Source organism: Falco rusticolus, chromosome 1 (assembly GCF_015220075.1).
Source record: "Falco rusticolus isolate bFalRus1 chromosome 1, bFalRus1.pri, whole genome shotgun sequence".
NCBI classification, from domain to species: Eukaryota; Metazoa; Chordata; class Aves; order Falconiformes; family Falconidae; genus Falco; species Falco rusticolus.
In genome coordinates this window covers 30,992,741-31,005,089 of record NC_051187.1, presented here as the reverse complement: position 1 = coordinate 31,005,089, position 12,349 = coordinate 30,992,741, and the positions used below count along the sequence as shown (strand labels likewise).

Below are 12,349 nucleotides of genomic sequence, written 5' to 3'. Positions count from 1 at the left end.
AACTGAAACATGGGCATAACAAACTGTGCCAGCTCAAATTTTATGTTGTATATAAAGCAACCTGTTGAAGACAATAAATTTCGAGCCTGTCAGCCTTATTGCTGTTACTAAAGGCCAGGGGATCATCGGCGCAGCAGTGTTAAAAGCAGTTGTCCATCTTTAATCTCGTATGAAGCTCAGCTCAGCACGGACGAGGTTAGGCTTACCAATTCACACTGAACATCTTCCTTTTATTAGTTTCCTTCTTTATGCATCAGTCTGTGAGCAATTTTTTACAGTTTTGGGCTGCCAGTGTTAATAATTAGTAGCAAGTTTAATAGTAAAACATTGATTTCACGTTTATAATTTCATGATATGAATCTGTTGTGGGTTGCAACTTGATACTGCAAGAGCTCTATATGGAGGTGATCTCAGATTTTTAGCATAACTTCGCAAATAGGTAAAACTATTATTTAGACTTAAATAATATATCAGAGTTTCAAAACACTGATATAGTTGTCAATCCATACAAAGATCCAAGTCGCAGGTGTTAATGCATTTATCACTCGCAGGGAGCGTTATCAACTTGAACAAAACAACATTTCAGTAGCATATAAAAATCTTTGGCATTCCAAGCTGCCTATGTAAACAATTTTTGTGGCGTAGAACTGTTCCAGAAATCGAATATTTTTTTTTATTTGTTACAGAAATTGCGAGAGAAGCAGAAAGTTGTACGGGAAAGTCACGGGCCAAATATGAAGCAAATTAAAATGTGGCAGGATTTTGAGCAGTTAATGGAATGTAAGAAAGAATGTTTTCTGAAACAACAAAATCAAACAGCCATTGGTCAAGTCATTCAGGAAGGAGGTAAAGACAGGCTTGTGTTATGAATTCTCCCTTCTTGATATCAGCATAAAGTAGGAAGACAGTGTGTTGGTTTCTTAACGGTAAACTCGTGAGTAAATACTGTTGCTTTCATAATTTCTACCATTTGTTGTACGTTGTTTGGTTTTGGTGGATAAACAAAGAGAGCAACTAACCACTCTCTGAAGCTTTTCCTCCATTGTTTAAGTGACAACATAACGTGGGTAGGAAGATCTGTTATGAGAGCTGCACTATGGTGAACCTCACCATAAACCTTTGCTTTATGAGGCTGGGAATGGCATGCATCTGCAGAGAGATCAAAGGAGAAGAAATCCTTCTTCCAGGGTCACGGAAAACTTACGTAATTGCTCTGCTCCTTACTCTCTATCGCTAAGGTAACGTTTTTGCAAGGCCTGGGACTTGATATTGTGTAATTGTGGACCTCCTGGTTTGGCCCTCTCCTTCCCTATTGTCTTTATTCATCTAGTGTGACTGGCAAGAATGGAGCCATTCTCGCTCCGAGCTGCACAGACCTTCCCTGCACACTCCTAGTCATACTTTCCTTGCACGGTTGAATTAAACTGATTGTGCTTCCAGGAGACAGACCGTTGCTACAGCGTCAGGAGTAGGTTCTGAGAACAATTACTTGGATTCTGAGCTTTTTCCGTTATCTTTTGTTGTTGTTTTTAACAAACATATTTTTCTTGCACATATACCTTCTATTTTTTCCGAATTGCCCATGTGAAAATGTAAACGATGGTCGACTAAAAGCTTTTTCCACTGAGGACATTTTGTGCTGTTTTGTCTGTGCGGTGTGGTTCCTAAGTGATTACAAATTGTATTGCCCGAAGAGGGTCATTCCAGGGATGGAGGGTTATCCATGGATGTAAATATGGCACAGGGGTTCTTGCTTAATTAGGGTATGCAAAACAGGTAGATAGGCAAGGCTGCCCTGCGCTCTGGCTTTGACCTGTGAGCCACAGGCAACCATTACAGCTGTTAAAATTGCATCCTGAGATCCACAGCTGACCCAGGGTAAGAGGAACGGAGTGAGGCTTGAAACTGTCCCTCACGCTTCATCATTTCGTGTGAGCGCCTCTTAGCCACAAAGATCAGAGCAGAGAGATAAGTCTGTGGCACCAGAACTCTTGCTATTCTGCTGTAGGCTCTTGGCTTATTGAATTTCTAGATAGGTGGGTTTGCGGGTTTTTTTAGTTTTTCCTGCCTGAAGTGGAATGTCTTTTCAGGATATAAAAAATAATTTTGCTTTCTATGATACCTAACTATGAGATCTGCTATTTTCTATATTGAGAGCGCCTCTGGTAATTACATAGCTCCTAGTTTGCCTTTGCATTGAATATATTTGTTAACAGAACTAAAATAAAATCTGACAACTACATTTTGACTGTATGGTATTCTTTTCTTTTTTAACATTTCTTAGGTGAAAGGAGGTAAATTGTTAGTGACAAGTAGCTTGCGGGGCCACAGGAAAACCAGTTTTGAACGGGTCATTTAATGAAATTTATGTCAGATGCCTCCAAAGGGTTCAAAACTGCAATGGATGTGTAAGGAGTAGGTCTCGGATCCATAGATTCCCAGGCCATCCTCATGTAAGCCCTCCCACGCTGCGGTGTAGCTGAAGATAGTCTTTCTCAACAGCTGCGCACTAATCTTTCCCAGGACAAGGAGAAGCCGCGTGTTTTCCCCGCTGCACACTTCAGTGCGTGTGGAAGGCAGGCTGGTGGGTAGGACACAGGCACAGGTAGGGCTGGCCGGGGTGGGGACAATGCGCAGCATCACCACCACCCACCGCTTCCGTCAGCGGATTACACGCAGGAGAATGGGCTTTAGTAGGGTCCTGTCGGTCTGGAAGGGGGAAGCTCAGGAAAAGGACAGATGCAGACTATATAGTGTGGGCACAGCCGTTGCCAGAGGCACCTATACATTTTCTCCGTGCTGGCCCTGTACCTTTATCACCGTGCTTCACCTGCATTGCGCTGCGGGGTCTGTCGAGCTAAAGTTACGGTAGGCACACACCTGGCCTTCCCAGGGAAGGGTTTGCTGAATAGTAAAGTAACACAGACAACTAGATATGGGACATGCTGAAAACATGGGTTCATCAGCAAGAACGAGCATTTAGATTACTTAGGAATCAACCTGTGGTCCAGAGTCCCTAGGCAAGGCAGGGAGAAAGAGGATTTTATATACTACACTTTTAACAAACCCCTAGAAACCCTATTTAGCTAGACCATTTACGCAAAAAATGTATTACGTGGATTAGCCTGTTGCCCAGGAAAAAATGCTTCTGAAATTCATAGCAATGGAGTAGAGTAAGACTGAGTATAATAATTTTCTGTTTTTCTGTTCAGAGTTACCCTAAAAATAGTTCATCTTTCTTCCTTGTAAAAACAGTTTATTGCTACTTACTCAAAGATGACGTGATTGTTGTTCTGATCTGATTAGTGTTCTGTCATTTGTACTGCGCCAGGAAAGGGCACACAGATTATACGCTACAGCAGCAACAAAATGACTTTCTGAGATGAAGCAGAAAATCATAATAACTGTTATGAAAAGAAAATTGGAAAAACTCAAACGCTATTTTTAGCTTTTTATATAAGTGGACATTTAACAAATGCAACTTTAATGGATTCTGTTCCCTGGCTTTTCCCTAGTTCATGATTTGATGGGAGCGTTCAAAAATCTTTGAATTTCATGGTTCTATCTTTACTTCCTAACTTGCAACAAAAAGGTTACTTCTCATTTTTTTACTTCATTATTATTAATAGCCTAGCCGGTTAACTAATAAGATTAAACATACCATATGGAAAAATATCTGTCTCTCCCTTGAGAAGGTCCAAATAAATCAAAACTGTGCATAGCTAACTAAATGTGGGGCTCTAGCACTTACCAAATTTCTCGCAGCTGGAACACTGATCTGATCAGTCACTTGTGAGCAGCAGCTGACTTGGTTTCAAAGGCTTCTCCTTAGCATCGCCCAGAATCGGAGGAGGAATTATTCCAGCTATAAACTACTGTAGTGTTCTGCAGCTTCGCGTTATTTAGTCATGTTGACTTCAGCTGCCCTTAGAGCTGCAGGCAAGTTCCACATGGACCTAAGAGATGACATAGTTACATCAGAAATAGGCATGAGAAACCCCGTGTTGCGAGACCGGCCATTTTACCATCTGGATATCAGGTTATATTGTTTATATTAGTGGTACCATTTTACTTCCATTGGAACCAAAATAAAATAAATGTTCTTAGACTTCCCTAAGTAACCCAAATCCAGGATTACTTTTTTGTATATCTGCGCTCACATGGATGTTACTACAGATGAAGTAATATGCGTGTAAAATCATAAAAGTTAGGCCCTGCTATTATATTTGAATATACTGATTTCCAGAGCTTTCTTGGTAAGACTTTCCTACAGCGTAATGCTGCTCACTGTTATAAAACACAACACAGCAGAAGGATTTAGCAACAGTTGAGTGCCTAGAAAATGTCCTTATAATGAGGATGTTCCGATTAATAAGCGTGGCTAGTATAGTAGCCAGTAAGGAATACAAAATCTATTCTCCTAGTCACTTGCTGGTTCAGGAATTGGAATTTAAATACGGAGCTGCCTCTCCTTGGTCGCTGTTTCATGCCTGGCCCAGATGAACAGCGACTGAACGCTCACTGCTGACTACCTGGTGGCTGTCCTCCACAAGTGATCTACGCAGAGCCATTTGGCAGTGTCAGCCCAATTCCTAAATCACCGCTCCAGCAGTGTTTGGCAAGCCTGGAGCCGGCTGCCCCACGAAGGCAGACAGATGTATGGCTGAAAGACCATGGAGACTGAAGTGCTGTCACCCGAAAGGTGTCCCCTTGGGAGAAAGGTCATGACACATTGACACAGTGGAGTGCGGGAAGCCGTTACTCCATCATCTGGTCTGCGGATGAGGAGAGCGCTGATGCTGGCAGATCTGGTTTCTCATTTGTTGGCCCTGTATTTGCTCAGACTGAAGTGAAAAAAATCAAGACCTCAGTCTGAATGTGTGCCCTGTGTTATCATTTGTAGCAGTAGGTTTCCTGCTGAAGAAACACTATTAACTCCTCCGCTGCCTTTCTGGATTGCAGTTTGCAACAGCAACAGAACCGAAATTTTCATGGATCTGCCAGCGTTCCAGTGAGGAAATATTACACAAATCAACAATTTTATCACAAGGTACCACCTGTCTGGGAAACACTCAGTTGGATAGTTGTTTTTTAACAAACAGAATTTGACCTTTTTCCAGCTTGTTTAAAGAGTTTTTTAAATTCTCTGCATGAATTTAAAATGGGTTCTCCAAATTCTCAGTGTCTCAGTTTCTGTAGCATTAGTTCCACGGTAGCCATCTCCAAACTCCCAAAGCAATCCGTTTTATTCCAAGGCCACTGGGTGAAAAGGGTATTTTTCACAATTGAATTACGCTGATTTTCATGAATCCGGTTTATAGACAAAAAACTGCCGCGAGCCACTGCACCGCAGTGATGTCACGCTCGGTGAGGAGCTCGGGTGTTTGGCTGGGGGAACAAGCGTATTCCAAATAATCAGCAGGAACAGTGAGACAAATCACGCCGTCCTTACTTTCACAAAACCCTTCCTGACTTCAGTGGGAGTTTTGCCAAAATAAGGTCTGCTGGATTTAGCTCTGTATTCTTCCTCCTGGCAGAACAAGCAGGAATTAAAGGGCCAGCATCACGTTTAGCAGACGCAGAGAGTAAAAAGGAACTGTAATTATCTAAAATAATGACTTTCATCCAAGACAGATCAATGTTCCATTAGACGCATTCTAATTTATAGCAAAAATTAAATGTTTGTGGAAGTTTTTCTTGGCACAAACAATCAAAATACACAAGTCCTTAGCAATCTGGTTTGATTTTTGTTAGACATCTATGAGAGGCTGTCTTGCACAAATCTAGTGCTGAAGTATTTATAGTGTTTATCATTAAAATCCAACTTCATGCATTACCTTGCATTTAAAAGCATTATTTATTATTACAAAAAAGTATAGTTTTACTTTTTTTTTTTTGCATTTCCATTCCTTATAGTTTGGAATAAAGTATGGTTTTGCAAATTAGGATACACACAACCAGCATTTTCTGAATGTGAACAACTAGAATTCCTTTCCTACAAATGGATCATCTACTCAAGCCAATGTCTATTACGCTGTTTCAGCTCAGTCTGTCATTACAGAATAACGTGTCATTTTTAAGCTTCTGCATTTTATTGCAACTGCTCAAGTTTTAAAACCACTCATTTATACAATAAGCGCTTATTAGGTCTACTCTTGAAATAGGGTAAAGCCAAATCCTGCACATTTTGCTAATACCAGAAAAAATGCAGTTGATAGGAGTATGGAAAATGGGATCTTACTAGTTTTCAAAGATAAATTCCTTTCTCTCTCCCTACTGCTTTTCCCTGAAATGGAATAGAAAATATGCCTGGCACTTAGGGAGCAATAACAACTAAAGCAGAAAGGCATACATCACATACAAATAATAACCATGTAAGGGAAATAATGAAGGACTTAATCTCACAATTTCTTTATCAGTTTTACAACTGGCTCATACTGAGAAAAAAAAAAAACCACAAAAAATCTCTAAGATTTTCTGCAATTAAAAATTGTGGGGGTTTAATATTGGGGTTTTTTTTACTGGATTATTGTTTTTAAATGGTTGAAACTCTAAGGTTGTAAAATGTGAATAATTCAGCAGTTTGGTTTACACTATTGCAACATTTTCTGGTGAGCAAACTAGTGTTTAGGCATTTCTTTGCAGTTCTCACAGAAAACTTAGCACCATTAGTGAACAATTACCAAAAGCCAAAAGGGCTGATTAATTTGGGATTCTAAAAATTGAAAATTTAAAAATTAAAAATCACATTAAAATTATGCATTTTCCTTATCAACTGCTATGTAAATGATGCAGTGCTCTAAAGCAGCATTCTGTGGACTGCAGCATTCAAAAACTTCCGTGTTTTTTAAGTATTTATAAAACATTGTGCCCATCTCCCTTATTCTGTGCTTTAAAGCTTGCCATGTTTTTATAGCATATTAAAAAGAAAGCAGAACTGTATCGGAACATTGAAAGTCACCCACAGACAACCTGTTCCACTAATGTTTTACACTCACGTTCCATCTTGTGTCCTGAAGGATTTCTCTACTTGATTTTCATTCGACATAGTCTGATTAGGCTGCTCAGGTATCAGCATGAGTGAGCCAGGAAACACGGAGGGATCTAGTTAATGTTTAGAGGACAGTAATGAAAATTGGGCATTTATTATTTCATGGGTAATGACAACATCATCACAAAATTAAATCTCCTTGGGAAAATATCTCCTGCAGCTAATAACTAGAAAGCAATCTGAATTCTTCTAACAAAGAGGTGGAGTGTGGCATACTTCCTAGTCGGTTGTTACTGTTGTACTTACTACTCCTTTTGTATTTTTTACTTACTAGATTGTACTTCAACCATTTGTAGGTGGAACGCATCACTTCAGAATCTATATACACTGAAGGTTCTTTTCTGCCTGTTCATTTAATGGAATGAAATGAAGGTTGATCATAAAATACAAGAAGAGGGAAAGGGAGAACTCATATACTGGAAAAAGCACTATAAATAATTTCCTGGGATCACTAACACAACCTTGAAACACTTCACCCTGTGTAGCGCAAAGAATTATACAGCCATTTTATGAAATGTCTGAAAAGTGTTAACAGTTCCATCCCAAATTCATGTGGCTTTTTCTGTAAGTGTAAAGAAAACATCCCTTAATTCTTAATTCCATTACCAAAGTTATTTCCAGGCTTTGAAGGGATTCACTTGCTAGTGATTTTGCAGTGTCAAACAAATGTTCGACTTTTATTCTGACACTTCTTGAAGAATTTGATTGAAACTATATATGTCTAGATAACACCCAACAAAGTGCCCCTCTTGCGTGTGTTTCAAGATATTTTTGGAAACAACAGAGGCGACCTTGGATGGAGCTGCTTTTCCAATTTAGGACTTCATTTGGTCTAAGAGAGTAAAATTATACTCCTTAATCCTTTTCTGTACCCACAAACAAGACAGTTTTATTTTATGCTACTGTAGAACTGTTTTTCTGTACCTTCTTAGCAGTGGTGGTCTGTTTAGGATAAGAAACATTTTAGATAATTAACAGTAGCTTTCAAATGCACATATAAATAGTCCCCAGATGTATCACGTCGCTTAAAAATACTGTGTAATCTTAAATGAACAGTGGTCCTTGAGGTAATATCTTTGCTTCTTCAGAACGAGTGTTAATAAATAAGCGTTAGCCTTTGTCTTTGCTTATAGACAGGAAGAATCTGACTTCAAGCCAGAGCTCGCACAGACTTGATGTCAAGTCTAAATGAGGAGAGTGGTAATGCTGGCGAACCTCTGTGATGGGACGGCCACCTGTCCACATCACAGGAGAAATACCGTTTGTCAAGCTTCAAGTTTAAAAGCCTAGGTTAGGAGCCAGGTTCTCCAGAGTGGGGTGGGTGATTGTTTGCTTTTGACTTTGGTTTGCCAGCTGTGCAATTGTATTTGTAACATTTTATTACATCTAATCACTTAAGATGTTTTAAATAGTTTGCACTTAATTTTCTATGTAATCAATATATTTTAATTCACTTGTATTACTCTCTGTTGTGGGCATGCTGCACTCGGTAACAAAATGGAATTAGATTGTTGCAATGATAATGCAGTTTCACTGCTGTGACTAAAAAGAGAACTGAGAGTACAGTATTCTTGTCATTTATCCCGTACAATATTTACTCTCTTCAATAATAATGTTGTCTGGTGTTACCTAATGATCAAAGTATAATATAGAAACCAAATCTAGACGTGCCAGTGGAATCTGTTTGACATAAGTGGTATATGCAAATGCAGATGTAAATATACTGCTTGGGAGTATATTGTTTATATTCATTTGATCACACTTAAGTGTCAATGCATCTTTTTGTAGCTCTGTTATACACTTACTATGGCTGATGGCTTAAGTTCTAACTCCAGAATATCCAGTTCCCTGATTTTATGGCATTGTCATGTGAAGTATTTGTGGACAGCTTAAGAGAAGCAACTCTGATCCTGTGAACCTGTATGTGTGTGACCATGATTACATTAGCATATGCACAAATCGGCTTAAAATAAACTATTTGGTGTAGCAGCTTGCATCACAATCTCAAAATAATTTACAAACAACTCTTAGTAAAGTCTGTTGACCACATAGCCAGATAAACAGGTAGCTGCTATTTATATTATGTTCTAGATGAACTCCTAGATGAAACCACAGTATGGGACAAAACAGAAGCAATAGTAGGAATCTGGTTTTGGGCTGGGGTCTCAGGGCATGCCCAGGATTCCCAACCTGATCTCCCTGAGAAACCTCCTGACTCTTGTCCTGAGCAGGGTTGTTCAGGCCCCCGAACCCTCATCCTAGCCCAAGGTTTGCTTTATTTCAATATAAAGGAATGATATAGCAAACGTCACAGAATTTCCCAGTGCACTAGTCAGTGTTCTGGCTTTGAGTATCCTCATCTGACCTCTGCCACTCCCTGAAAAGCAATTCAGACTTAAAATGTCTGTACATTTGCAATGTGACAATTCATTGAAATACGTAACAGGAAGGTCATAACAGCTACAAATAAACAAATATGATACAGACAAACGTAAAGCTGTTTCCTGAAGGAGTTTTTAATTAAATTATAACAAGGAATTTCAAACATGAAAAGCAGCACAACTACCTTCACTGAGCTAAGGGAGTCAACAAAACTAAATGTGACATTTTCTCTTACCCCGAGATCTTTTTATGATTCCAGAGAGATAAATATCAGGAGAAGCAGTCCTAAATAGAAACACTGTGTGTGTGCATGTGCATGCATGCATGCAAACGAAGATTAGGTCTCTCAGTTATAAACCGGTACACAGCACTCTGGGGCAACTTTTTATTTGTGTGCCTATGCCGTGTAGATTTCAGTTTTTCACAAGTGTCTACTTTGTGCTGTAGCCGAAACACATTAATTATATAACCTAGCGCAGAAATAACAGGAGATTCTACTTTTTCTTAAACATCTAGAGGAAACGAAGAGATTTTGAATATTTTTCAACGTTACCCTCAAAAACTGTGAAGACACATGAATGTGCAAGCACTACAAGAGAAAAACTGGCTGAATTAGAATGTGGTGAGGGACGAGAGAGTTTGTGACTCTGGTTTATTGCCCCAGGTAGCTGTGGGCAAAGCTGCTGCTTCTGCTCCTCTGGTCTGCTCCTCGGTGTACTGGCATGGACTTGGTTGAAATTAGACCTCAAATAGAAAGGCAGCAGATTTATCACAGGAGCACTACATTTTGCTTTTATATATGAGAACAAATCCAGGGTAACCTCAGTTAATGAATAACTCAGCCAATGGTGATAGCTCCTGTTTAGTCTGATCAATTTGGCCTTAAATAAAAGATGAACTTTTGTTGTACAAGTATATACCACGGAGCAGCAACACCATTTTTCCCCATGACAAATTTCGTCTTAACAAAAAAAACTGGAAAAAAAATATTTAAAAATACCCACAACTTTTTCATGCAAAGTTAAAATTTTCAAAAGAAAACTTATACTTTTGAAAAAAAAAAAAAAAAGACCCCAAAAATGGTTCTTTGGTCAACACAAAAAAATAAAACCAACTCAAACAGCTTTGATGGAAATGCTCTCCTGGCTTATGAGCTCTACAGCCTGTTACTGTGCGGTTCCATTAGAATCAGATGAACTCTTCACAGCAGGCTCAGCAATCCTTACAGTGGGTATTCTCCACGGAAAGGCGTGGATACTGGAGTTTCATAACAAGGGAACTTTTCTTTGATACAGCAGCTGCATCAGAGCCAGTTTTACCTGCAAATGCATAGAGCTGGTGTGATTTATCTTTGTTTGACACAATCCATATGGGTACATCCAGTTTTTATATAAAGGGCATTCAACAGAGTGGTTTGCAATGTTATTGCTTCACCGATGCATAAATATTGAGTACCTAAACACAACATTAGTTAATTAAGTTGGGGCTGATTATTGGCGAGAGATAAAGCACACAGTAAGTACGCATGGATTAAGTCTGCCCTCTTACTGCACCTATGATGGTTGTTCCCTGAATACAATGAGGATGTAGGTTTCCAGGCGATTAATCCAGCAATAATTTGCACCTGGAACCTAAAAGAAGGCCAAAAAAAATCAGATGGAGCTTCTTAAATTGCAGAGTGCTGCGTAGACTGTATGGAACCTAAGCCAAAGCTGCTTCAAAACCAAAATGCCTCCAGTAAAACAGTAGTGAGAACTCTGCTTTTAACTGAACTCATTACTTGGTATATGCTAATACGTTCTGTACAATTTATCTGTACAAGGCAGAAGCATTAAACCAAAATTCACAAGATGCTGTTTCAAAAGAGAAACTGCACGTACATGCACTCCATACACACACCCCTCCTGCTGTTAGACCAGAGCCAGCAGTAAGCCCAACCAATCTGCCCAAAGCAGAGCCACAGAAAACATGTTCTACATAAAAGAATGTATTTTCCCATAGGACTGCTGTTCCATAGCCATTACTGGTAAAAAATATCGGTCCTCACACCCATGTTCCTCCAGCTGTGACCACCCTGGGCTTCATCAGCAAACTGCTCACGTGACTGACTGCGTGTGAAGAGTTTTGGAGACCTGACCCACCTGGAAGCCCTTGTTCAAGGCTTGTTTGCAGCCACATATTGTCGACGCAGAAGTCCACAAAGACACTGTATGCAGGCTTATGCTGTTTGCATGATTTTTTCACAATGAATTATTATTTGAAGCACTGCCAACAAGGTAGAAGGGTCTACCCTAAGATGAGTGGGTTAGTTGAAGAACATGATTGAAGCTAGGTCCAGGGCAGAGCACACTCGCTCACACTTACATTGTCTATGGAACAAAACAACTGTAAAACAAACCCAGACTGCCCAGAAAGAACATGTATGAAAGACAGCAGCTCTGCATTCAAAAGAATTCTGTCCCAGATGACTTCAAAACTTCTACGTTAGCATGTTCATTGACAGATTACACTAGCATGCAGTGATACATGGTACTGAACAGTTAGGAAAACCAACTGGTAGCCTGAGAAGAGGTGGGACTGCCTTGCTCTGTGGTACCATAGTCTAAACCAGCTTGCAATTACTGTGAAAATATTTTTTTCAGTTGTGCTGGCACAACTCTTTGTGGGGCTGCACGGTCAGGTTTCTCACAGTCTTGGTGAAAGATGATTATTAACTCAGTTAATTTATAGCCACAAATAATTGTAAAAGCATTGGAATGGGTAGAGAGCCGCAGCCAAGGAGCTACAAGCAAGGGACAGAGAGAACAAGGGCCTGGAGCTTCCTAAACTGCCTTCACCATCAAAGAAAATGTTTTGCAGAACTGCACTCATGGCTGCAGTTCCTATTGTCCTCGATGTGCTTCAGTGATCAGCTCA

General features: G+C 39.7%; 1 protein-coding gene across 1 annotated transcript in view; it reads left to right on the top strand.

The window, feature by feature from the left end:
* Positions 1 to 2,248, top strand: part of IFT81 (intraflagellar transport 81) — a 42,756-nt gene extending 40,508 nt beyond the window's left edge. Inside the window, exon 18 of the mRNA XM_037375433.1 lies at positions 687 to 2,248. Coding sequence (XP_037231330.1) covers positions 687 to 869 — 183 coding nt within the window. The 3' untranslated portion in view covers positions 870 to 2,248. The remainder of the gene's footprint in view (positions 1 to 686) is intronic.
* Positions 2,249 to 12,349: the final 10,101 nt, after the last annotated feature.